The 22,673-nt window shown below is 38.5% G+C and overlaps 1 protein-coding gene across 5 annotated transcripts in view; it reads left to right on the forward strand.

The window, feature by feature from the left end:
* Window positions 1-22,428, forward strand: part of SNAP25 (synaptosome associated protein 25) — an 82,483-nt gene extending 60,055 nt beyond the window's left edge. For 2 of the 5 annotated variants that reach the window (XM_080686224.1, XM_080686223.1), the window contains 5 exons: window positions 2,072-2,120; window positions 9,297-9,414; window positions 13,039-13,164; window positions 15,645-15,789; window positions 21,150-22,366. In XM_080686224.1, coding sequence (XP_080542350.1) covers window positions 2,072-2,120; window positions 9,297-9,414; window positions 13,039-13,164; window positions 15,645-15,789; window positions 21,150-21,218 — 507 coding nt within the window. In that variant the 3' untranslated portion in view covers window positions 21,219-22,366. Of the gene's footprint in view, window positions 1-2,071; window positions 2,121-9,015; window positions 9,415-13,038; window positions 13,165-15,644; window positions 15,790-21,149 lie in introns of all 5 variants that reach the window. The other 3 variants (XM_080686225.1, XM_080686226.1, XM_080686227.1) reach the window with 2 other exon arrangements.
* Window positions 22,429-22,673: the final 245 nt, after the last annotated feature.

Genomic DNA, 22,673 nt, shown 5'->3' on the forward strand with positions numbered 1-22,673 from the left:
GAGCAAATGTGAAATTATATTTGCAGAGCTCCATATGAAATAAAGGGTATAATAACATATCAAAAAGTATAAACAGATGAGAACTGGCCAAACTGAAATCACTAACCTATTTCCCACCCAGTGGCCCCAATAGAATGGATCCAAGATCTAATGCCCAGCCTTGAGTTGATGCTCTGAGATGCCTCTTCGGCTCACCAGAACTTGCATTGTCACATCCATATGCCTGAATAAGCTATCTGCTTTTTAAAATTTCTTATCATACACAATGGCTAACATTTGCAGGAAAAGGCACAGAAATCATTCAAATACAGGGTAGTGTAGATGAATGTCCATTCACAACACATTTAAGAAAGAGATTTTGAAATGTCTTCTGGGGTCTGGAATCCTGCTGCTCAATGTGTCCTCGCACCAGCAACATCAGCACAGGGGAGTTTGTTAGAAATGCAAAAATCTCAGGTTTTCCCCAGTCCTACTGAATCAGGATCCACATTTTAACAAGGTATTTCCTAAACAGGGGACTCATGTGCACATTTAAGTGTGAGAAGTAAGTGGTCTAGAAGCTTCTGATGCTAGTGGGTAATAATGTTATGTTTAGGTTGCCTAGATATCCTGCTCTAGATGCATTTTCTGAAGGTATTTATTTTATAAACACTTCAGTAATGCTAAATATAGACCAGGCACAATGCTATCACATGCCACATATTAACTCATTCAATTCCCACAACTCAATGATGTACGATTATTATATATGACAAATGAGAGAACTAAGGCACAGAGCAATTAAGACATTTGCCTGAGGTTTCACAGCTAAGAAATGAAATCAGCAGGATCCAGGGCAGAGTCTGGCTCTAGAATCTGTGCTGATCATGACTCCTGAAGTCCCCCTGAGCCGTCACTCTCCAGACTGCATCCTGATTTCACAACTGAAGCCTATCCAACTATGTTTAAAAGCAAGGCAGTCTTCGGTGTCTGGAAGAGTTAGCTGACCCATCCTCTAAAATGGGCAATTATAAAAGCTCACAAAAATCACTTTTAGTGTTTTATTTAATTTTTGGAAGCACTATTAGAATTGAATTGTTAAAATACTATTTTAAAAAATCCTCTGTTGACCTCCACTAACATCTCTCTTTCTTATTTAAAATAAGTCAGTAGAAAATAAACAGGGCTATGAGAGATGACTTACTTTAGATTATATTCTAGGAGACACAGGAGCTTTCCATGAAAAACAAAACAAAACACCAATTCATTCAAACTGTAAGCAATGCCATTTTATACTTATTAACAGTTACCCGGTGGAACGGAAGGTCTTTACTTCCATTGAGAGCTGTAATAAAGAACTGCAAGAAAGCTCATGAATGATTTTCTCATACTGCATTACTGTGCAGAATTGTGTTTCAAAATAAAGAAATTTGGATTTCACCTGAAATAAGAAATAGATTTATTTTAGATTATTCTGAAATTCTTATTTTATGAGAATGACCTTTATTTCTCATCTGCCAATCCTTTTCTAAATCTCACAGAAGAGTGAGTTTCCTTCTGAGCTGTGTTTCTCATCCTCTGTGAAGCAATCTTTTCCTTTGGTAAACCTAAAAATCTTGCCCCCGAGATTCTTACACATCTTCCCCATGTGACATTCCCCTCTACCCCACCCAATTCGCTGATGGAGACTTTCTGATACATCAGGCCAGAGAAGATTTAGTCTAGAAGATTTTGTAAGATTAGCTTTCTGTGGTTGGTGTTATGAAAACTGCAGGTGTTTTTATTTCCCAATATAAAATCCCAGTATAGTATTAAGTATGTGTATTCCAATTTTGTGCCAAAATTGAGCTATCTACTGAGCTATATCCCCCTCTTCTACCCTGAGAATCCCTGATAGAGCAAGTCCATAGGTAACCCATTCCTCTGAGTCCCTCCTGAGCCCATAATACTCTTGCCATATTTCCTCCCTCTTTTTCTTGGGACCTTCTTCATTTTCCATTTCTAATAGAGCTAATTATCCCCTTTACTGATTTATCTTTCTCTCTTTTCTCTCTAACTCTTTTTCAACTTTGCTACCATTATTGGAATATAGAGTAAAGATGCTGGTATCAGGACTTTGGTTATGTTGGATGAACAAGGAGGTAAGTTGAGATTTCTTCAGTAAGAACAATTTCTCGTCTGAATAAAGTGCATTAAAAAAAATTGTGCAGACACAGGTGGTCATTTTCGCACATATTAAACATATAGATGAGTGTGAAGATTCTAGTGTTTTCATCATCTTGCCTTTCTTTTCTGTTGAAAAGATTGTAAAGGTAAATGTGTGGAAATGTTGAGGCCTTCATGATTAAATGAATAGCACTACTCTCCCGGTTATATATGGTAGGGTAACAGATTTTTAAAAGCAAAAATTATTTGTGTGGTTGATTTTTTAAATGATAGTATTTTGGGCAGTGTGAGAATTTTCTTATCCCCCTTATTCCCAATCTTTTCGATAAGTTTGATTTTCTTCTAATTATTCATTATATATATATATATATATATATATATATATATATATATATATCATGCCGTCCATTTTCTTTGACCATCCTAATTCAGTAGCTGGCAGTTTTGATTTCCAAATCATTATGGGGATGCTTTAAATAACTGGGAGGATCATAGGAAAATAGAAAATTGAACAAATTGAAATATTAGACCTGTTTTTAAAATTATGGGGATTCTAGAAACAATGAAAATCAGAGGACCAACATTTTAGTATAGCATCTCCAAGGTGGAATGAAGAAGGATAATACCAAACTTTTTCTTTGTCTCAATATGGGTAGTCATACGGTCATGATTTGTTTCATTTTAGCCACAAGTTAGTTACCTGATTTCATTCTGAATTCTTATCATAATAAACAATTTTTAAGAAAATTTTTATCTTTATTCATATTTTATGAAAGCATTAGAAAATTCTTCAGAATAACAAAAAACGTTTTATAGTGTCAAAGATAAAAATATAAAGCTCACAACAATTTATTCACAAGTGTGTTTATGAAGATCATAAATAAACTTGTAAGTAAGTTGTTAAGAATGTTTTATATTTTTATCTTTGTTTATGGGGTACCATAAACAAACTCTAAGCATAAAGCTCAAGCTGGGAAAAACTTTGCCATGCTGGTAAGAGACATAAAGCATTTTTCTAAAATCAGAGAGCCTTTGCATATCATCAGTGAAAAGAGCAAAAACTAAAATAAAAATAGATGTAAATTATAAACCATCAGTTTACAAATAGACATATGAAACCATGCTTCATGCAACAGCAACAATGAGGTACCATTCTGTAGCAGGCAGACACAAATATTTAAAATTTATAATGACCAATGCTGTGAATATATTGAAAAAATAGAAACTCTCATTCTACAGATGGGCACTACAGACTAATAACAAATGTTTGAAGAGTAATTTGATAATATCTTCAAATTTTGAAGTGCACCCATCTTTCACCAAAGCATTCCACTCAGCATTATACACTACAGATGTACATTGACAATTATATAAAGAAAAATGTAGCCCTGACCAGTTTGGCTCAGTGAATAGAGCGGCGACCTGCGGACAGAAAGGTTCCAGGTTCGATTCCAATCAAGGACATGTACCTTGGTTGCAGGCACATCTCCAGTAGGGGGTATGCAGGAAGCAGCTTATTGATGTTTCTCTCTCATCGATGTTTCTAACTCTCTATCCCTCTCCCTTCCTCTCTGTAAAAAATCAATAAAATATATATATTTTAAAAATGTACATGCCTTACCTGTCATCGTATAAAACTGGAAACAGCCCAACTCTCTGTCAGTGGGGAGACCAACCAAATGAATTATGGTATGGCCATAAAAAATACATATTCTGCAATCATTAATTACAGGGCAGGTGGGCAGGCAGGGACTATCTTTGGGGTCCTCTGGGAAGCTGGGTCAAGGAAAGAGGGAGGAAGAGTAAGCAGGGAGAGCCTTCTGACTATGATGTGGATCTGACATAAGAGAAGAGAAGGGAAGAATCAGGATTGGGTAGGTAGGGTCTCAAATGCAGTTCTTCTCTGAAAACATCTCAGCCAGGTGGGTGTGAAGCCCAGGAGCAAAGACTACCCAGAGAACAGCCTCATGTTAGGCAGGAATGCCTCAGCTCTAGTAAACCCACTGTGCTCAGCCATTGGCAAGAAGCATCCTGAGAAGAGCATGGCTTCCATGTAAATGCTGTGGCAGATTCCAAAGGTGCAGCAGCTGGAGGTGTCAGCTAATTATACTCCTCCCAGCAGGGTCCCTCTTGAAGGGACATCTGAGGGGCATACCTTCATGGCTGTCATGTAAGGACTTATGTTCTATATTATTTACTTGTATTTAAGTGTTTCAATAAATATGCACCAATCAATCCATAAAAATCAAGAAAAAAGTTTTTTGCAAATCAACCCCAATGCTTCCCCCCCAAATTTTAATATACAAATTGTCAAAATATACATATGCAAATAAAGGGGTCTAATGGAATTCTATTTTGAGGAAATTACAATGGTTGTAGCAGTCTTCAGAACTCACCCCATGAATTTGCTATAATTGTAAGATTTACTGGCTTGATCTCTGTAACAGTGGCCCAGACTTTGAAACTTGGAATGCATCAAAACACTGTTTGTTTGTTTTTAAATTAAGCAGCAGATGCCCATATAGAAGAATGGTACCTCATTTCCAGAGCTAAGGTGATACATATACATTCAAGTAATTAGCAGTTCCACCTTCTTAACTCTATAGTTAATAATTTGTATGTGAGGGGATGGGAAAGGGAGCATTGCAATAGGAGGAAAGGTTGGGCAAAAGTGTAGGAAAATTTCTCTTATCCCCCTCTAACTATAAAGCACTGGCATAAAAACATGGAAAATAATATATACAAATCTGGTATCAACAAGAGAGAAAGGTAATTAACATGCTTACTTGAGTTGCAGAGTTCATTGTACTTTGATGAAAAAATAGAGAAAAATGTTGCCGAAATTGTCATACAAATGCAAAAATATATTATTCTTAGCAAATGATTCCCAGAAACATCTAAATATTATTCTCTAAGAAGTAACACAGAATAGCATATTTTTCCCATGAGATAGTTAATGTTCTCAGCTAAGACATTTGAAATGTGGCTACACCATAGTAACTGCTGAATTCCTCAGTTAAATGTACTTCACACATTCCATTTATACTATCATAAAAGATGAGCACCTTTTAAAATGACAAATGAGCATAAGTTAACAACTATCTTCACTGCCATCATAAATGCATTTTCATTCTGCATATGCTGTGTTTAGTTGTTTAGATCAGTAACTGCTTTAAAATTTCTCTCCGGTGATGCTCTAGTACTTCTGTCTGTGCCTGAACACCAAAGGTGTTGGCCATTTCAATCCTGCAGGTGCACAGGAGTCTCTGGAAACAGCCATCCTTCTGAAGAACCGTTCCAGGTTGTCCAGCTAAATGGTTGCACTCAGAAATTCCTTACTGGATTCTTGTTTTATACCCAGGTATCAGGAGACACCAAGGAGCATGACAGACGGCCCTGGAAATGTACTGAGTTCTGGGACTTTTCTTTTCTCCAAGAGAAATTCCCATGGAACAACCTTAACACTAATGTGGGATGACTTAACCTTTCACTTCCTTATCTCTTGTTCCTTTTGTTGGTCTTTGCTGGGTTGTATGTTTGTTTCGATGCTGAAGCTGCAGCTCTTGGGGAAATCCCATGGAGTCAACTCTAAACAGTAAAATTATTAACCCCTGCCTGGAAGAGTAAAGGCAAAGTCAAGCCTCGTTCAGAGCACTTGCTGACTTTCTGCAAAGGTGCATGACACGACAAGGTAGCATTTGTGAGAAGATCCCTCTTGCTAAAGTCCACTCACAAATATGTAATGAATGACTAAAGCTGCAGCTGTCCAATGTGGCAGCCACATGTGGTTATTTAAATTTATTTAAATGGTTTCCAAATGCTCATCAATGCAAAATGAAAATCATACAGGCAGCATCTATCTTCTAACTGGATATACTCATGAAGGCTTGCATATTGGCCAATAGTATTGGTAGTTTGCTATTCTTCCACTATTTTTTTTTATCAGGTTGAGAATTCTAAAGGCCCCATGATGCCTTACTTAAGTAAGATGAGTAGAATAGATGTCTAAACTTGGATCCCTGCGTATCCTGCCATCAGTGGATCTATCACAAATAACCAGTCATCCAAACATGACAGAAGAAAGTTCAAGTTCTTGCCCCAACAAGTGTTATCTAGATAGTGTTATCTCCTGGAATACTTCTTCTGACCCAAAATGTTATTCTCCTCCCCTGCTCCAAGGATAAAGAGCAACAAGCCAGAAAGCAAACTTAGGGAGGGAAGGAGCAGTCAGCCCTGGACAATGCATTGCACCAGCCTCCGAGATGCTGCTGTGCCCGTCAGAATGGAATGAGGATATCAGTTATTTTCAAGCATTTCCCGAGAAATGCCTTCATAGAAAGTATCGGTGTGTTATGAAGTCACAATATACCTAACATATCCACAAATATAATTCAGTACACCCTAAAAGTTAATATTAAAATTATCTGTGAGAAAATGGTTCCACAATATTTTTTAAATTAAGCGTTTGAATTAACAATTGTGTAAAAAGATATATTTAACTAACATATCTAGTTATAAAATAGTTTTCTGAATCAACTTTTCTAAAAGCGCTTCAGAATCCTCTCTTAGCTATGACCTTGCCGAGCAAGCCAGCAGCCATGGCAGAACCCAGCTCTCAGAATATGGATTTGGACTCACTTGGTTTTATCTTTTAATTGGAATTATTTACTTCAGAAGCCCAATGCTAGTGGACCGATTTTTCTGTTATCTCCCAACCCCTGAAGGCACAATGAGTGGGGCTCCTGAAATAGAGTCAGAGAGTTAATATTTTGATCAAGAGCAAATACAAATCTGTATGTACGTCAGCTGTCATTGAGTCCAACAGGCTTTTTTCTCTCTGAGCCCAGACTCTCCAATCTCATCTCAACCCAGCATACCAGGAAGCCCCAAGGGTCCTCAAACTACGGCCCACGGGCCACATGCGGCCCGCCGAGGACATTTATCCGGCCTGCCGGGTGCCTCTGCCTGTCCTGCTTAGCAGCCGACTCATCCCAGGCCCGCAGTGCGCATTGGAATTTGTTCATAGTTTTTTTTTTTAACTATAGTCCGGCCCTCCAACGGTCTGAGGGAAAGTGAACTGGCCCCCTCTTTAAAAAGTTTGAGGACCCCTGAATCCCTTTGGGATTTGGTCCCCCTATTTTTGTCTGAACTTAACATGGCTTTTCTTTTGATGATGTTGATTGGTTCCCCCTCATCAATTTCTTCATTTATTGGTTAATTTGATCTACAAACTAATTTATTGCATTGTTAAAAGGAAAATGGAATGAAGTCTTTTAAAAAGTATAAAATCTTCTGAGATGTAAAGAATTGCTTTTACTTTTTTTTTTTTTTTGGCCTTTTTTTCAGGACTTTCTTAAAGACCTTCTTACTATATCTGTATTTATTCAGCAAAAGGTCACTAGTACTACACTTGTTATTCCTCCAGCTATTCAATGCTAGAGAACATTGAAATTTTGTTTTTATTGGTCATGTGAAAAGCATAGCAGAAACAGCACATTCCTAATAATCTGAATTTTGTTCGTTAACCTCACAAAAGAGAAAACAACAGGCTCTTATTTTTTAAATGGACAGTCTCCCCAGTTTGGGTCACTAATGAACCTTTGTTTTTCAGAATGATAATCCCACTGTACCATTTAATGTGAAATTGTTTTTAAGTGAGTATTTATGCCCATAGACCAGAAATGTATTTATCAGTTTAATTCTAATCCTGCCCTTATTCCCGGAAGCATAGGCATGCATGCATGCAAGTATAGATGAAAAGAGGAAAGGACGGATAATTAGGTTTTGTAATTGGACAACCAATTGCTGCCTTCCTGTAATGGTCTTAAAAGCTGTTTTAAAAATCCTTTCATTGAATTTGTAGTTGACTCAATTTGGTGACACAATTTTTGAAAAATTAATCAAGTTCGTGTATGTAACTCTGGCAACCTAGAAGTACAATTCGCTTCCATGGCTATTGATCTATGTCTCTCATACACCAGGTCAGCTTTGCTGGCAGCGATGACTCAGTACTTTTCTGTGTTCCCATCCATCACTCCTCCAAAGACTCATGCACTCATTTTCCCTGCTTTCTGCCAGCAATTGGGATCTAGCATGTCCCCCAGGGTAGAGAATGGGAGATCAGGGGGTAGAGATGTGAAATGCCTTCCAAAGCCTTAATAGCAAGTAAGTCATAGGATGAGAGGATGAATTGAAATGTCCCAGTACTTGTAACATTGTGTTCTGATGGTGCCCTTTTTTACATCTTCTGTGAATTGCTATAAATTAAGTACTCAATACTGAGAGGTGCCCATGTGCTGCCTTTGGCTAGATGACCACATCTGGGGGGGGGGAGGGGAAGGGGAGGAGGAGATCTGGAAACCATTGCTAATTATCACTTTAGACTTTAGTTGTTATTTTCCCCAAAGAAAAAGATGGATAAATAGATTCTACCTCCTACCCTTACTTGGTTGAGGATGCTTAAAACCAAGATAGAGACATTTTTAAGGTTGAAGCAAATACTTTGTCTAGTAGTATTAAATCTGAATGCCTAACATAAATTAACACCGTTTTTCATTCTCTTGGATTTCACTGGCGTCTGAGTAAGTGAGTCACTGTGTTTTTTCCTGGATATTCAGAATCAAACAGGCCTAAGCTATCCCATCCTGTCATGTCTGAATTGCAAACTATTTTGAGCATTCTTTTTGTTCGTTTCCTTCCAACCGTGCCTGTATAGGGCAGCCCGAAGCAGTCTACAGCAATGCATCCTCTCAGACAATGCATTGTAATATCTTTCTCTTCCAAATTCTGTTTCACGTAGTCATTTCTCATGTTGTGTTGGAAACCCCCCAAAAAATTCATTCCACACTGTCATCCCTTTGTCCTAACCAGAACAACTCGATCGTGTCGAAGAAGGCATGAACCATATCAACCAAGACATGAAGGAGGCCGAGAAAAATTTAAAAGATTTAGGGAAATGCTGTGGCCTTTTCATATGTCCTTGTAACAAGTAGGTACTGGGTACCAGCTCTAATCTGTGGCGTCCAGTTTTCTTTCTTTCTTTCTTTTTCTTTTTTTAATGTCAAAGTGAATGTCTGAAGTTTTGTCTTTTTTTTCTTTGTCCTTTTCCATCTGCTTCATTCTGTGGGGATAAAATACTTGTATTTAATCAGAACAACTGGAACGCATTGAGGAAGGGATGGACCAAATCAATAAGGACATGAAAGAAGCAGAAAAGAATTTGACGGACCTAGGAAAATTCTGCGGGCTTTGTGTGTGTCCCTGTAACAAGTAGGTGCTGCCTGCCTGCCTGAAGCTTTGGTTTCCCAAGGCCCATCTCCAAGCCTTGACGAGCTCATTCCCGCCAGGCACAAAGGCAGGATGAGCATGTGGCATGCAGAACAGATCAATACCGTCTCCAATGCATTCATCTCATAGCCTAGATGATATTAGTGGGAGTTACTGTCTATGCATTAAAAATCAGGCATACTACAGTGAAAGCTTCACTGTCAGCAACTTTTATGGACAAACATTTCAACATTTTCCAGAAAGTGTACTTTGACACAGAGACTAGCCTCAAGAAAGAGACACCCAATGAATTTTCTTTTCTCCTGACCCCAAAAGCCAAAATTTCAGATTTAGAATAGACTGGGGGTAAATTTGAAAGAGGAGAAGCACATATATCAAGGGTTGATTTTTCAGAAGCAAGAGACAGGTAATTTGGCCAAAGTAAGCATTCTGTAAATTAGTCTATGACAATGATTCACCCTTTCAACTGCCCACCAGTTGCCAAACCTGATCAGCGATTAGACAAGAGATGCCACAGTTATACTCAAAACAGAGGCGAGGAGTCCTTCAGCAAGAAGTGCTCAAGTCTCGCCTAAATTGGACCCATCCCTCCCAAATTCCTCCTCTGGAAGATCTACCTGTACACTGGCTGAAATGTTGAAATGTGTAGATTTTGCATGCACAACATCACAAAACATTCAACTGTTCTCAAGGTTCTGCAACGCTTTTTTGGAATGTAGCAGAAATGTGACATGTGGTTATAAAGGTTTGCAACAGAAGGAACCCGAAAATGAGGGTTCTGGAAGATAGTTTCATTTGACTAGCAGTGGAAAAAAATGCATGGGTGGGTTGTCCAACATGCATTTGGAAAATTAAACCCATTACCTGATCTCCCTCACCCCTCCCATTTCCCTTTGAAAAGAAACCTTTTTTCCTAAAAACTCTCCTGGTCCTAACTTTTAGAATAGAAATTGATGTCATTTCTAGCTGATTATATGACCATTCACATCCTTTAAACTTTGAGGCTGATTTAAAATATCCCACTTCCTGTTTAGGAGGGGGAGGGGCTCAATTTACAAATAAATTCAAAACTTTTTTTAAAAAGAATGATTTACAGTAAAGCCTGATTAACTGGAATCTAGCTAACTGGAACCCTCGAATGTATTTATAGTTTTGCTTTCTTCTGTTACTGGCAAAAAGAGACAAATGAACAAATTCGGAGGGGGGAGGGAGGAATCACATCAAGGATTGAAAATGGGCAATCTAGGTAGTTTGGATTCTCACACTCAGTCTCCATTCTATAACTTCCACATCTAAGAAGACCAAACAATGAGTTGATTGATCTTTGGCGTAAAGGCCATCAGACACATCAAGAGAAAGCATAATCAATAAAAGATTCAATCGCGTTCACTACCCTAAGACAAAGACAGGAAAGTGGCTCAAGAATCTAACTGATAATCAACAATCACCCCTGAAACAAAATATTCCTCCATGGCCCACTGTTAATGAAGAAAGTTATATAATTCACCAAAATGACTCATTTCAAAGCATTCCAGTTAGTCAAGATTTAACTGTATAGCCTTTAGTGGCCACTTGCCACCAGGTGAGATTTACACCTGTTTTGTGATAATTCCAAAAGATACATTTTTCCCATTCATCAACTGTGTGTGGAGAAAGGGTGGAGGCAGGCCCCCACCCCCAGGATGTATTCTAATGTTGAATGAGATGGCCCCTGTGAATTCCACATATTAGTTGGCACCAATTCCTTATTGCACAAGAGACCCTCACTGAGCTTCAAAGCTTGACCGAAGTGTTCCCTATTGTGTGTAAATAATGCTGTAAAAACCATGTGTCACAATGCAGTGTCTGGTGGTGCCCTGGACTCTCTGGGGGCTTCGCCCTGTCTCGGCATGTTTCGAAGGATTATGATAGATGTACGGCAGTTATGTGAGTCTATGTGCAGCATTGTGAGTGCAGTGATTTGCCTTCTTTCAGAAACGCAAACCTTCCTACCCTCTTAACTTTGCCAAAGATGGTATACCAGACATTTACATAGCAGAAAACATCACCAGGTCCATGTAACTTCTTTTAATGTGAGGAGGGAGGGGACAGGGAGTTGGGGAAAAAAACAAAACCAGATGCTAAGCTCCATTAAATTAGTTTTTGCATCCTGTCCCACTGAGTGGGCCCACTGTTCTTTAACGCAGTAAATTTTGACTGCTCTAAGGGCTCTACGCTAGATTGTGGGAGCTACCATTTGTAGAGTTTTCTAATTTGTCTTCAGGGTTGTTTGATCCCCAATCTGCAAGTATTAATATTAGAGCCACAGATGGCTGTGGTTCTCTGAAGTAAAAATGGGGGTTGGGGGATTAAATATCTTTAATAGAAATTGTGAAAAATGGGACCAAAGGAAGTTCTTTTGTTTTTGGACTAAAAAGTGTGTGGTTTCTACTATGCAAAGAACCTAAAAACATCTTTGATTGCCTTAAATAACAACACACCCACCAAAATATGCTGCACATGTTCCTATTGGGCACAACAGGTATGCCTGGATTTTAAGTTTCTCTCCAAGGCAGCTCAGTGAAATATGGCCCATGGAGGCCACACTAGTTCCAGACCACTTCCCCTGCCACATCCCAGGATAGTTTGAAGTAGGAGTTTGTACTCACTCCCACTCTGCCCTTGAGCCCAACAAAGAAGCTATTGAAACTGCGTTTCAAATCCTCATGAAGGCTATTACTGTCCTGCTAGTGCCTTTTTTGAGAATGGTCAACTTCTGGAGTAGTTTGGCTTAAATGAGAATGCTTCACTTTCTACTCATGCCTGTAGCTGGTGCATGAAGAAGACGTAGAGGGATTACCTTTTTTGGTGCTAGATGGCTTGTTCTCTCTTCTATTTTCCTGCATTCATTTCACTACGCCTCTTTTACTTTTTGTCTCTGTGGACAAAGGTTTGTACATCAACTCTGGATGTATGGTGACTGTTTGGAAGTACCGATATATTATCTAATTCAGATCATGCTAGAGGCAACTCAGAGACCGTCACCCTTGGCCAACCACCAATCCTTTATGTCCTTCATGCAGAGTTGGAATGGTTAGTTCCGCACATGTGTTGGGGGAGGGGAGGAGAAATTAAACGGAATTCTGCATGATAGTGTGTAAAAACTTGGTTGAGTATGTTTTTCTTGATGACAGTGTGTTGTTGTGGTGTGATGTACACACTCTACTTGGCAGTCTTGTTTTGTGTCTGTCTGCCAGTATGTTTTCCTGTGTGTTTTGTGTCTCAAAATATAACCATGTCACTGAAATAGAACTGAATGTCCTCCAGCTACCTTAATCCTTGTCTTAAATCTAACTAAACTACAAAAAACATGCCAAAACAAGAACAAATTGTGGGCAAAGGTTAGTCTTGACAATTGCAATTGACTCAATTGGACATGAAATGCTGAGTAGCTGAGGCATGGTGGTGGCCAACTGTTTGGGTCCATATTATGATATATCGGTATTCTCTAATGCCTCAACTTAAAACTCATTCGCTTGGTTCAGTTCTTGGCTTGAAGAGATAACTGTTGCTGTGAGCTTGACGCTCCACCATCTTGCCTTGTCACTCACCCTCTTTTTTGCATAGGCTTAAGTCAAGTGATGCTTACAAAAAAGCCTGGGGCAACAATCAGGATGGAGTGGTGGCCAGCCAGCCTGCTCGTGTGGTGGACGAACGGGAGCAGATGGCCATCAGCGGTGGCTTCATCCGCAGGTGAGCCTTGCACAGCCAACACTGTAACAGTTGTCTATTTATGAGTAACAAACAACTCCAAACTGAGTGGTTCTTTAAACAACACCCATTTTATTACTTATGAATCTGTATGTTGGTTGGGTAGTTCTTCTGAGAGCCTAGGCTCATTCATTACAGGCAACTGGTGTGGAATGATGCAAAATGGCCCACTCATTTGTTTGGGGCTGTCAACATCGGCTAGGGTTGGCAGGTGATGTCAGCAGAGCACCTCTGTTCTCATGTCGCCTCTCCAGCAGAACAGTTCAGGCATCTTACATGGTGGTGAAAGCATTCCAAGGGGCAGGCTCCAATCCACAAGCACTTATCAAGCCTTTGCTTGTGTCATATTTGCCAAAGTCTCACCAGACAGAGCAAGTCACATGATCACATGAGCAGCCAACAGGCACCTCATTCCATGAGTTTAATTAAACAGAGCTTATTAAGGAGGTTGGTTACAGTGGTGTGGACAGGTTTAATGACAAGCAATGGTAAAGCACTTACGGATTAGCAATAATAGGAAGAGTCCTGAAGGGACAGAAGACAGCTGTTATCAGAACCCAAGAAGAATGATAGCTGTGGGTAGAGAAATGCAGTCACTGCCAAATCTACCAGGAAATGAGAAAGACAATAGATGTGCCAGCACCTCCCTCCTCTTGCCCTCCAGTGGCTCACTGGCCATTTGCAAAGCCCTCGGGAAGTCAGAAGGTGAGAAAATCTGGGTGATATGGTTGTAGAGAGGTCAGCCTCTTGGGACAGAGAGAAATGGTCAGAGAACAGATCTGGGCAAAGAGACAATAATGAGCATACCTGGCTTCTTATTAATCATTTCCTTTGAGATCTGGAAACAAAAGCCAACTTAAATATTGATTTTTAAAAATCTTAAATTACACAGATCTGCCAATTCAGAACTCAGCTTTCAGAATACCAGAAAACAAATACAGTAACAAATATTCCTGTTGTTGAAAAGAAAAAAACAAAATGATCTCTTTTTATAGGCTACTATACCAGGACTCAGCAGCAACTAGGGTAGCTGCTTATACAGTTATCTTCACCCAGGCCACTAATGTTGCCCACCAGTAAAGCAGGTTCAAGTGATAATTCACTCTCACTTAGGTATAAGGTCTAGATATCTACCCTAGAGCCTCACAGGTCGCAATTCTATTCCTGTTTCTACCTGCTCCCAGGGAAACTAGATGGAGGTCTCAGTCCTGGCTGCATATTAGAATGACTGAAGGCGATTTTTTTTTTAATACAAGTGCCTGGACCTAATCCACACCAATTGAATCAGAAGCTCTAGAAATGGGACCCAGGCATCTGCAGGTTTTTAAACTCCTCAGGTGGTTCTAATGCCCAATCAGGGCTGAGAACCACTGAACGGAAAGTATGCCTTAGCTGTTGATGATCTTTAAATAAGCTCCTCTTCTAAAAAAAAAAAGCTAGGAAGTTCCCCCTTTCATTTGCTCTGGACTGGGTTGCTTTCAAACGCTTAGCAGGCTAGTGTGCATTGGGAGTTACAATAGCGGGAGGATTTTAAGCCCTCTGATCATTTTTAGCCCATCACCATCTGTACGGGGAAAATGTTATTTAGCCAGAACATTCTGGAGTAAGTACCTACCATTTGCAATAAAGAGTTACTGTTTCACTGCTTTTTCACTTTCAAGCTGAGCTATAGAAAAAAAAGAAATGGCAAGATGGTAAGGCACTTTGAGAACCTACTCCTTTCTCCCCACTCGAACTGGAACAAACCTTTTAGCACAGTTGTTTTGTTTTATTTTCCGCTTAAAATCATCCATTCACAATGCCACCAAAAACCTCATAGCATTGAAATTTGAGCAAATAAAAGTCATCTTGAATAAGTAGCTCCCTGTGGAGTTCTTGGGAGCAAGTGGGATTAAGGGGCAGATTGAAATGAACATTACTCTTCCCATTGATGTTGGTCCCAAATGGGAAAGAAGATGAGCAGAGAAATTCACTGACTTCACACAATGAGCTTTTCTCTCATTTTGAATTTGACTCTTGGAGATTTGGGTTGACATTTCAGAAAGAAAAATATAGTTTCTAGCTAGTTTCATCTTCATTCTCTGACCAAGAAACATTCCAACTAAAAATAATTTTCTTTTTTAAACATGAAAATTGGAATAAATGTTTGAAGGGAAAAAATAACGTGTTAGTGGAAATGAAAGAGGTAGATAAAGTAATCTATTTAACAATATAAATTCTTTAAAAATGGAAATTCAAGAGTTTAAAATGCATTTTAAAAATTATTTTCTAATACAATAAAATAAATAAAAATTACTTTCTAAAGTATAAAAGCTAAATCATGTTAACATATTGAATGGAGATTTCAGGTAGATAAGATTGATATCTAGAGGTCTATGGATTTTTTCCTAAGGTTTGGATCCTTGGTATTCAAGTTTTTTTTCTCATCCTCTATCCACTAAAAATTGCTGTTTCACTTCCAGGGTAACAAATGATGCCCGAGAAAATGAAATGGATGAAAACCTGGAGCAGGTGAGCGGCATCATTGGAAACCTCCGTCACATGGCCCTGGATATGGGCAATGAGATCGATACACAGAATCGCCAGATCGACAGGATCATGGAGAAGGTAAGCATGTGGCAGTCAGCAAGTTTCCATTGTTCATTACTTCTGAGCTAAACACTGAGAGAGTGTGAAGGGCATAATGAGACCCTCAAACCTTGGCATTGGATTCAGACACACTGGTAGATGGAAATTTTCCATCTACTTTAAGACAAAAATTCAGCAACAGATAAGTAAGTAGAAGATAGAATTTAATCTAGCACATATTCCTCAGAGGCACCTCTATTTCCAGCATGGTGCTCAGCATCACAGAACATATAAAGATGAGAAAGATACCATCCATCTGCCAAGAAACTCACAGCCTAGGGGAGACTGTTAGCCTCCAGATGAATTTACTGCCACAGAAAATGTAATTCACTGAGCGAGCCACGCATAAAATGCTAAGAAGGTTAGATGAAGGAAGATTTCCAGGTTCGGAGGATGGGAAAATCTAAAAAGAGGAAAAAAAATGAATTTGAACTGAGTTTTAAAGGATGGTTAGGAACTAGTCAGTGGATATGATTTAGGAATAAAATCAGGAAATGGGGAAAAGAATAATTATTTTAGTTTAGGCAGAAGATGAATATAAGCTTTGATTTTTATAAATGCCAAAGTTTTAATGATAGTTCTAAAAGGCTCAGATTCCATTTCCAGTCTAACAATACACATGTCCAGATTTCAAAGTGAGAAACATAATGTGACAAGGTTGAATTCACAAGTCACAGATATGGCTCTGTGACTGAGCCCAAAGGGGCACCAAGAGGCATAAGGAAGAGTGGCAAGAGTAGAATTGGAAGGGGTGGGTTTGGGGGCTTGAGATTAGAAGGGAAGAGAAAGAAACATTGAAAAGCTTTTATAAAAAGGACACCAAAACCTAATATTCCACATTGTATAAATCTGACATTGTTTCTATATCCTTGTATTTCAACCCTCCCCAATCAGTAGAATCTTGATTAATGCTTAAAATTTCTTCAACAAATTCAAAAGAAAAAATAGACACATTATAGGTTTAATCATAATTGTGTATTAATTCTAGTTGGCTGAGCTTAAAATGTATAAGTTTATTCCCTGGAAGATATTGAAGTTTTCCACCTGAGCCCCTGAATTTCCTTTTAACAATTCATTCTACTTTGGTGAATAGAGAAGGATGTTTTTTGAGATCTCTTGAATCATAAGGCTAAATACTCAGTTTCTTGCTACCCAAGCAGTCTCCACTGACTTGAAAAAGGAATGAGTAGACATAAAGGAAACACTTTGCCTTTTTGTATTCTAAGGGCTCCATATTGAAAGTATCTGACTGCATAATATTTTGCCTGATCAATATTGAGCTACACAAATGTCAGTGTTGGTTGGCAAAATTCTTGTGCTTTACTTACTTTTATAAGTCATGACATATTTACCATTGTTTAGAGCCTTTGATATGCTGAAGCTTTTAAGGCTGAGCAAATCAATAGATTTTAGAATGATATTGAGAGCTTCAAAAAGCACTGGAGCTAACACAAACTGACCTAACCCATTATGGCCCAGAAAAATAAACTAAGAAGTAATTGCTGAACTACCTTCCAACAGAAAAATGATTTTAAAAAGCAAGTAGTCATTTTCTATTCATGGACTCAATTTACTCAAAGATGTAGGGGGATAATGTATTTCTAATTCAATTAGAGTTCCAGAGGAGAATTTTTACTAAGAGAGAGGGGTCAAACTTTATTGATAGAATTGGACTTGAAGCAAGAAAAAGTGTTCCTGGAAAGGCAAGTGGAACTTTAATTCTGCCACTTTGAAATTCTAGCTTTATTCTTCAGGGAAACCCTTTCATTCTGGGCCCAATTTATTACAAGGACAAAGACATATGAAGCTACATGGTTTAATCCAAAGTCACGATGGGAAATAGCCATTATAGTTTGTATTGTTCCTTGAATGCTGAATTGCTTAAGAAGTGGGGAGGGGTCTAGTTGCCTTTGAATAACTAGCTCCCCCCCAACCCCAACTAATTACAATCTGGACATGACTTAGAACCCATTTTAACCCAGCATTGCCCTCAAATGATACATGTTATATGGGCTTCACAATTATTAACACACTTTCACCTTCTCATATATGCTTGCACTTCTGTTAATAGGAAATGTTGGGCAAAGGTCTCTTGCATACCTAAGATTAAATTAAAATTATATGGTAGAAGTAAAGAGAATTTTATGATGTTTCTCTCATATTCTTTCATGACCCCAACAACAACCTTCATCCAATTCCATCAGTAATGATCCTTTCTTATCATCTGGATTAATAATGAAATTTTGGGAGTTCAAAGCAATTTTCAATATATCCCCAAGGACTGTTAAGAAATTACTTTGCCTTTTTAAAAACCTTGCTTTCTAATTTAGGATATTTATATATGCAGGGAGGCAAAAGTAGGTTTACAGTTTGTATGGAAAGTAACACAATAATAAATACTATAAGAATAAACTGTAAACCTACTTTTGCCCACCCTTGTATAAACTCTTATAAAGGTACCACTCCTTCAGAAAATTAAAATGGGGCAAGATTATATGAGATATTTTATGGAGTTGTTGCCAAAGAAAAAACTTATAGATATGCAAACTTCAGTTAAAGTTGTCAGTGAGCCCTAGCCAGTGGATAGAGCATCAGCCTGAAGACTGAAGGGCCAGGTTCGATTCCGTTAAGGGCACATGCCTGGGTTGCAGGCTCAATCCCCAGTAGGGGGCTTGCAGGAGGCAGCTGATCAATGATTCTCTCTCATCATTGATGCTTCTACCTCTCTCTCCCTCTCCCTTTCTCTCTGAAATCAGTAAAAATGTATTTTTAAAAATAAATAAAGTTGTCAGTGGTAGCTGTCACACCTGATGAAATATAGTGAGGCTGCCTTAGTACTCCTCAGATTCTCCTATCAACTAGCAAACATGGCATTTGAAAACTAAGATCTTGGATCCAACAGGGTTTTCCTGCTTCATGACCTGGTTTTCTCATCTGAAAGATAATAAGAGAATAATTCAAACCTGGGATCAGAACTGGCTGCCATGTTGGGTAATGAGCCTCCAGTTCTGCAAGTCTCAGCTGTGGCTTAAAAACTACCTGCCATGGTCTGAAGTTGAGATTTCCAGAGTGTTTAGAAGGGTGGGCTAAATAGCTCCTTCTAATTCTCTTACTGGCTTTCCAGTGGGCATGTTGGCTTTCCCACAAGGGCAAATCTTAGGCATGCCAGCAAGTTCAGGATCCTCTAAATAGAAATATGAAAATGAATGGGCTGCATTCCTCAAATGCAGTTCTAAAGCATCTATAATAATAAAAGCATAATATGCTAATTAGACCGGATAGCTGAACAACCTTCTCGACAACTTTCTGGAGGAAGCTGGGGCTGAGAGGGCCAAGCCCCTTGCAGGAATTTTGTGCATCGGGCCTCTAGTATAAATAGAATAAACACAGGGGCATTCTCCAAATACCAGGAAGACACCTCAGGGAAGGTTATCTCAGGATTTTTTTCGAAAAAAGTACTACTTCTGTTACACCAATAATAAAATGGTACCTTTTGTGTCACATATCATATGGGCTGGAATTTTGATATGCTTCAGAAAGAATTTAAGTGGAAATCAGAGGCTCATGAAACACAGGTCTGTTCCAGCTCCTCCCAAATCCTTTAAAGATATCCAGAGTGACCTTGTGCTCTACTTCAGATTATCCTCTTGCCCCACCATGTGAAGCTCACCGGTGCATTTTTAATGCAGGAGGTCCTAGAACATTTGCCTCCAGAAATGCCACCTATTTTGAAATGGATTTTTTTTTTCATTTGAGCTTTTCTCAGAGTTCAGGCTGGGAAAAATAGCATAATTCAACCTGCAGGAGCATTGCACATTGGTCTGAACCTATAATTTTCCTTTGCATCCAACTGTCCTTGTTTCTGATAGGATTTGTAGCTGAAGAAGGAAGATTTGAGAGCCAAGTAAAATTGAAGAGAATATCATTTTCCAAATTAGGAACCCAAGGCCAAAAATATGAGTCTATAGATTAAAACAATCAAGGGAAATTAATGCTTTCACTTGTTTTGAAAGTCAACTCTTGATAATCCAAACATATGGTAGGGAATCATTGCCAGATAATTCAGAGTTATGAATAACCTAGAAATATTTATATTTCCACTCGCAAACTGATATTTGAATATGGATAACTCTAGAGTCCTAGGAATTCACAATTAAACTGAATAAAGAAGACCCAACTTGATAGAAATTGGAATGCACCAAACCCAGTAGTAGATGCAAAATCAGTAATCATTGAAAAAATACTATTGATAGAAAAACAGGTCAGTTTTCCTGGAATATTTGTCTTTGCTTCTACTTGCTGCCTCATATGTTTCTCAGTGATGTTAGAAATAATTTATTTTCTGGGGTTTAAAAATCTAGCTTGGTAGCAGCCCTGGGTTTCATGCTGTATGTACAGCAAAGGTAACTCAAGCAGTGAGGAGATTAATCAAGGTACAAAATTATGGTAAATTCACCCATTTTAAAATAAGTCAGTTATCAAACCTATAGGAGTGAATCTTCAGAAATGGGGCTGAAAAATTATTAGACATCTCAAAAGCAAGACACGTTTTCACCCAATAACAATAATAGCAAGATAAGCTATAGCGAGCACTTATTCTAAGCACATTATGTGTATAAATGCAGTTCATCCTCACAGCAAATCTAAGAAGTAAAATTAGTAACATAGTGATAGGCAGTGTGGACTCGGACTCTAGGCTGCTTGCATTTGGCTCTGGTGTCCCCATTTATGGGGACTTACGACTTTAGACAAACTACCTAAATCCTCTCTTCTTGGTTTTCTAACTTGGAAAAAGGAGCTACTAACAATATACACCTCATAGATGATGTCAGTCTTGATGTTACCAAAATTGAATGCGTGAAACCTAGCAGACACTCATTCTCATTAGCTGTAATCTTTATTGCCCCTGGCTTAAAGATGAGAAAGCTGAGGCCCCATCATGTTAAGTAATTTACTCAAAGTGACACTACTAATAAGTTATCCATGATTTGAACCCAACAACACTAGTGGTAGTAATTCAACTCAATCCAACAGATGTGACTGCCTACTATAGAAGTCAGTGGGTGTCATTTCAGGAGAGAAAAATAAATGGTATAACTCTGTCTTCAAAAGGACACACTCTGGTGGGGAAAACAGTCATGAGACCTAAGATCAAGTTTCTATGATCATGTCCACTTATAGTCATAGGCAATGACTGGGAACACAAAAAAATGGATCGTCAATTCTGATTGAAGTTTCAAGATGCCTTCACCCAAAAGAGGGCATTTGAACTGGACCCACAAGGATGAATGAAATGTTAATGGTTAACCTCAATTTTCTTTTCTTTCTCTTTTTCCCAGGCTGATTCCAACAAAACCAGAATTGATGAGGCCAACCAACGTGCAACAAAGATGCTGGGGAGTGGTTAAATGTGCCCACCTATGTTCTCTTCCAAATGCTGTCAGGCAAGACAGCACCTTCATGCTTTTCTCATGGTATTACCTAGTAGGTCTACACACATACACACATCAGTCCACCTCCATTGTAAATGTTGTCTTGTGTCATCCATCAACTTCCCAAAAACATTGTGTCTTTTGTTCTTTCGGAGTCTCTCTCTTTCCAAAGGTTGTGTATAGTGGTCATTTGGTGGCTCTAACTCCCAATGTAAGATGTCTTGGGTTTCATTTTTCTTTTTCTCTCCTCAGTGGCATTTGCTGAATGACAACAATTAAGGAATGCTCAATGTGCTGTTGATTCTTTCAATACAGAGTATTGTTCTTGTAAAACTGTGACATTCCACAGAGCTACTGCCACGGTCCTTTCTTTGGGTGTTGGTCTCTGAAACTCTCAAAATTTGCTGTCTTTGGTTCCTCCTGGCTGTCATCTGTCTTTATGATTTCACAATTAGACAAATGTGGAATTACATAACAGGCATTGCACTAAAAGTGATGTGATTTATGCATTTATGCATGAGAACTAAATAGAGTTTAGATTCCTACTTAATAAAATCTTTCCATGACAGCAGCATACTGATGAAAACACACACACACATGCAACAGCAACAACAAAACAGCAAAGCATGTTCAGTATCGAGACTGTCAAGATTAATTTATACCAGCAAAACTGCAGTAGTGTCACTTTCTTTCTGTCAATATAGAGACTTATTAATCATCATCATCCTTTTTAAAAAAAAAGAATTTTTTAAAAAGATGAATTTGACACACTCACCATTTAATCATTTCCAGCAAAATAAACATTTGGCTGAAACTATGTCAAATGATTGTAATATAGGGTTTGTTTGCTGCTTTTGAAGGCTGTGTTTGGAGAAAACAATCTTGCTGTGAAACAGTGTGGAGATGTAAATTTTATAAGGCTGACTCTTACTAATCACCGTTTTCCCTGTGATTTGTTATCAGTACAGTTCTCTGTTGCTTAATCTAGAGCTATGCACACCAAATTGCTGAGATGTTTAGTAGCTAATAAACCTTTAAAAAATAATATAAATGAATGAAATATAAACTGTGAGATAAATATCATTACAGCATGTAATATTAAATTTCTTCTGTCTCCTCTGTCAGTTTGTGAAGTGATTGACATTTTGTAGCTAGTTTAAAATTATTAAAAATTATAGACACCAAATGTCTGCTTTCACTTCTTCATGGACCCCATCTAACTTTGCGCTCACACAGGAAGAGGAGACCTGGCTCCCCTGTCACATTGCTCCTAAGAAGCCAATTCTGTGTGCTGAGGACACTGTATGGAAAAAACAAAAGTGTCTCCTTTAGATACAATTTCAATGGCAGTTGAAATGTGGCTTGATTTTTATAATCTGTTTCAGAAATATGTGTATGTAGATTCAGTGTTGGCTGTGGGAAGATATATAG

Source organism: Plecotus auritus, assembly GCF_963455305.1.
Source record: "Plecotus auritus genome assembly, chromosome: 8".
Taxonomy (NCBI): Eukaryota; Metazoa; Chordata; class Mammalia; order Chiroptera; family Vespertilionidae; genus Plecotus; species Plecotus auritus.